This window comes from Dipodomys ordii, unplaced genomic scaffold, assembly GCF_000151885.1.
Source record: "Dipodomys ordii isolate 6190 unplaced genomic scaffold, Dord_2.0 Scaffold65, whole genome shotgun sequence".
Classification (NCBI taxonomy): Eukaryota; Metazoa; Chordata; class Mammalia; order Rodentia; family Heteromyidae; genus Dipodomys; species Dipodomys ordii.
In genome coordinates, this window is record NW_012267281.1 from 9,357,849 (window position 1) to 9,358,314 (window position 466).

The 466-nt window shown below is 70.4% G+C and overlaps 1 protein-coding gene across 1 annotated transcript in view; it reads left to right on the top strand.

Annotated features, from left to right (window-relative positions):
• The first annotated feature begins 100 nt into the window (after nucleotides 1–100).
• The window catches only part of Sox21 (SRY (sex determining region Y)-box 21), a 976-nt gene continuing 610 nt past the window's right edge, over nucleotides 101–466 (top strand). Inside the window, exon 1 of the mRNA XM_013022969.1 lies at nucleotides 101–465. Within this exon, the coding sequence (XP_012878423.1) occupies nucleotides 101–465 (365 nt within the window). The remainder of the gene's footprint in view (nucleotide 466) is intronic.

The following is a 466-nucleotide window of genomic DNA, read 5'->3' on the forward strand; positions in this document are numbered from 1 at the left end:
GAGCGGGGCCCCGCGGGCCGCCAACATTGATTTCCTCCGGGCCGAGGGCGAGGGCCAGGGCCCGGGCGGCGGCGGGCTGCAGCCCCGGCACGGCGAGAGCATGTCCAAGCCGGTGGACCACGTCAAGCGGCCCATGAACGCCTTCATGGTTTGGTCTCGGGCTCAGCGGCGGAAGATGGCCCAGGAGAACCCCAAGATGCACAACTCGGAGATCAGCAAGCGGCTGGGCGCCGAGTGGAAGCTGCTGACCGAGGCGGAGAAGCGGCCGTTCATCGACGAGGCGAAACGCCTGCGCGCCATGCACATGAAGGAGCACCCCGACTACAAGTACCGGCCGCGGCGCAAGCCCAAGACTCTGCTCAAGAAGGACAAGTTCGCCTTCCCGGTGCCCTACGGCCTGGGCGGCGTGGCCGACGCCGAGCACCCCGCGCTGAAGGCGGGAGCCGGGCTGCACGCGGGCGCGGGC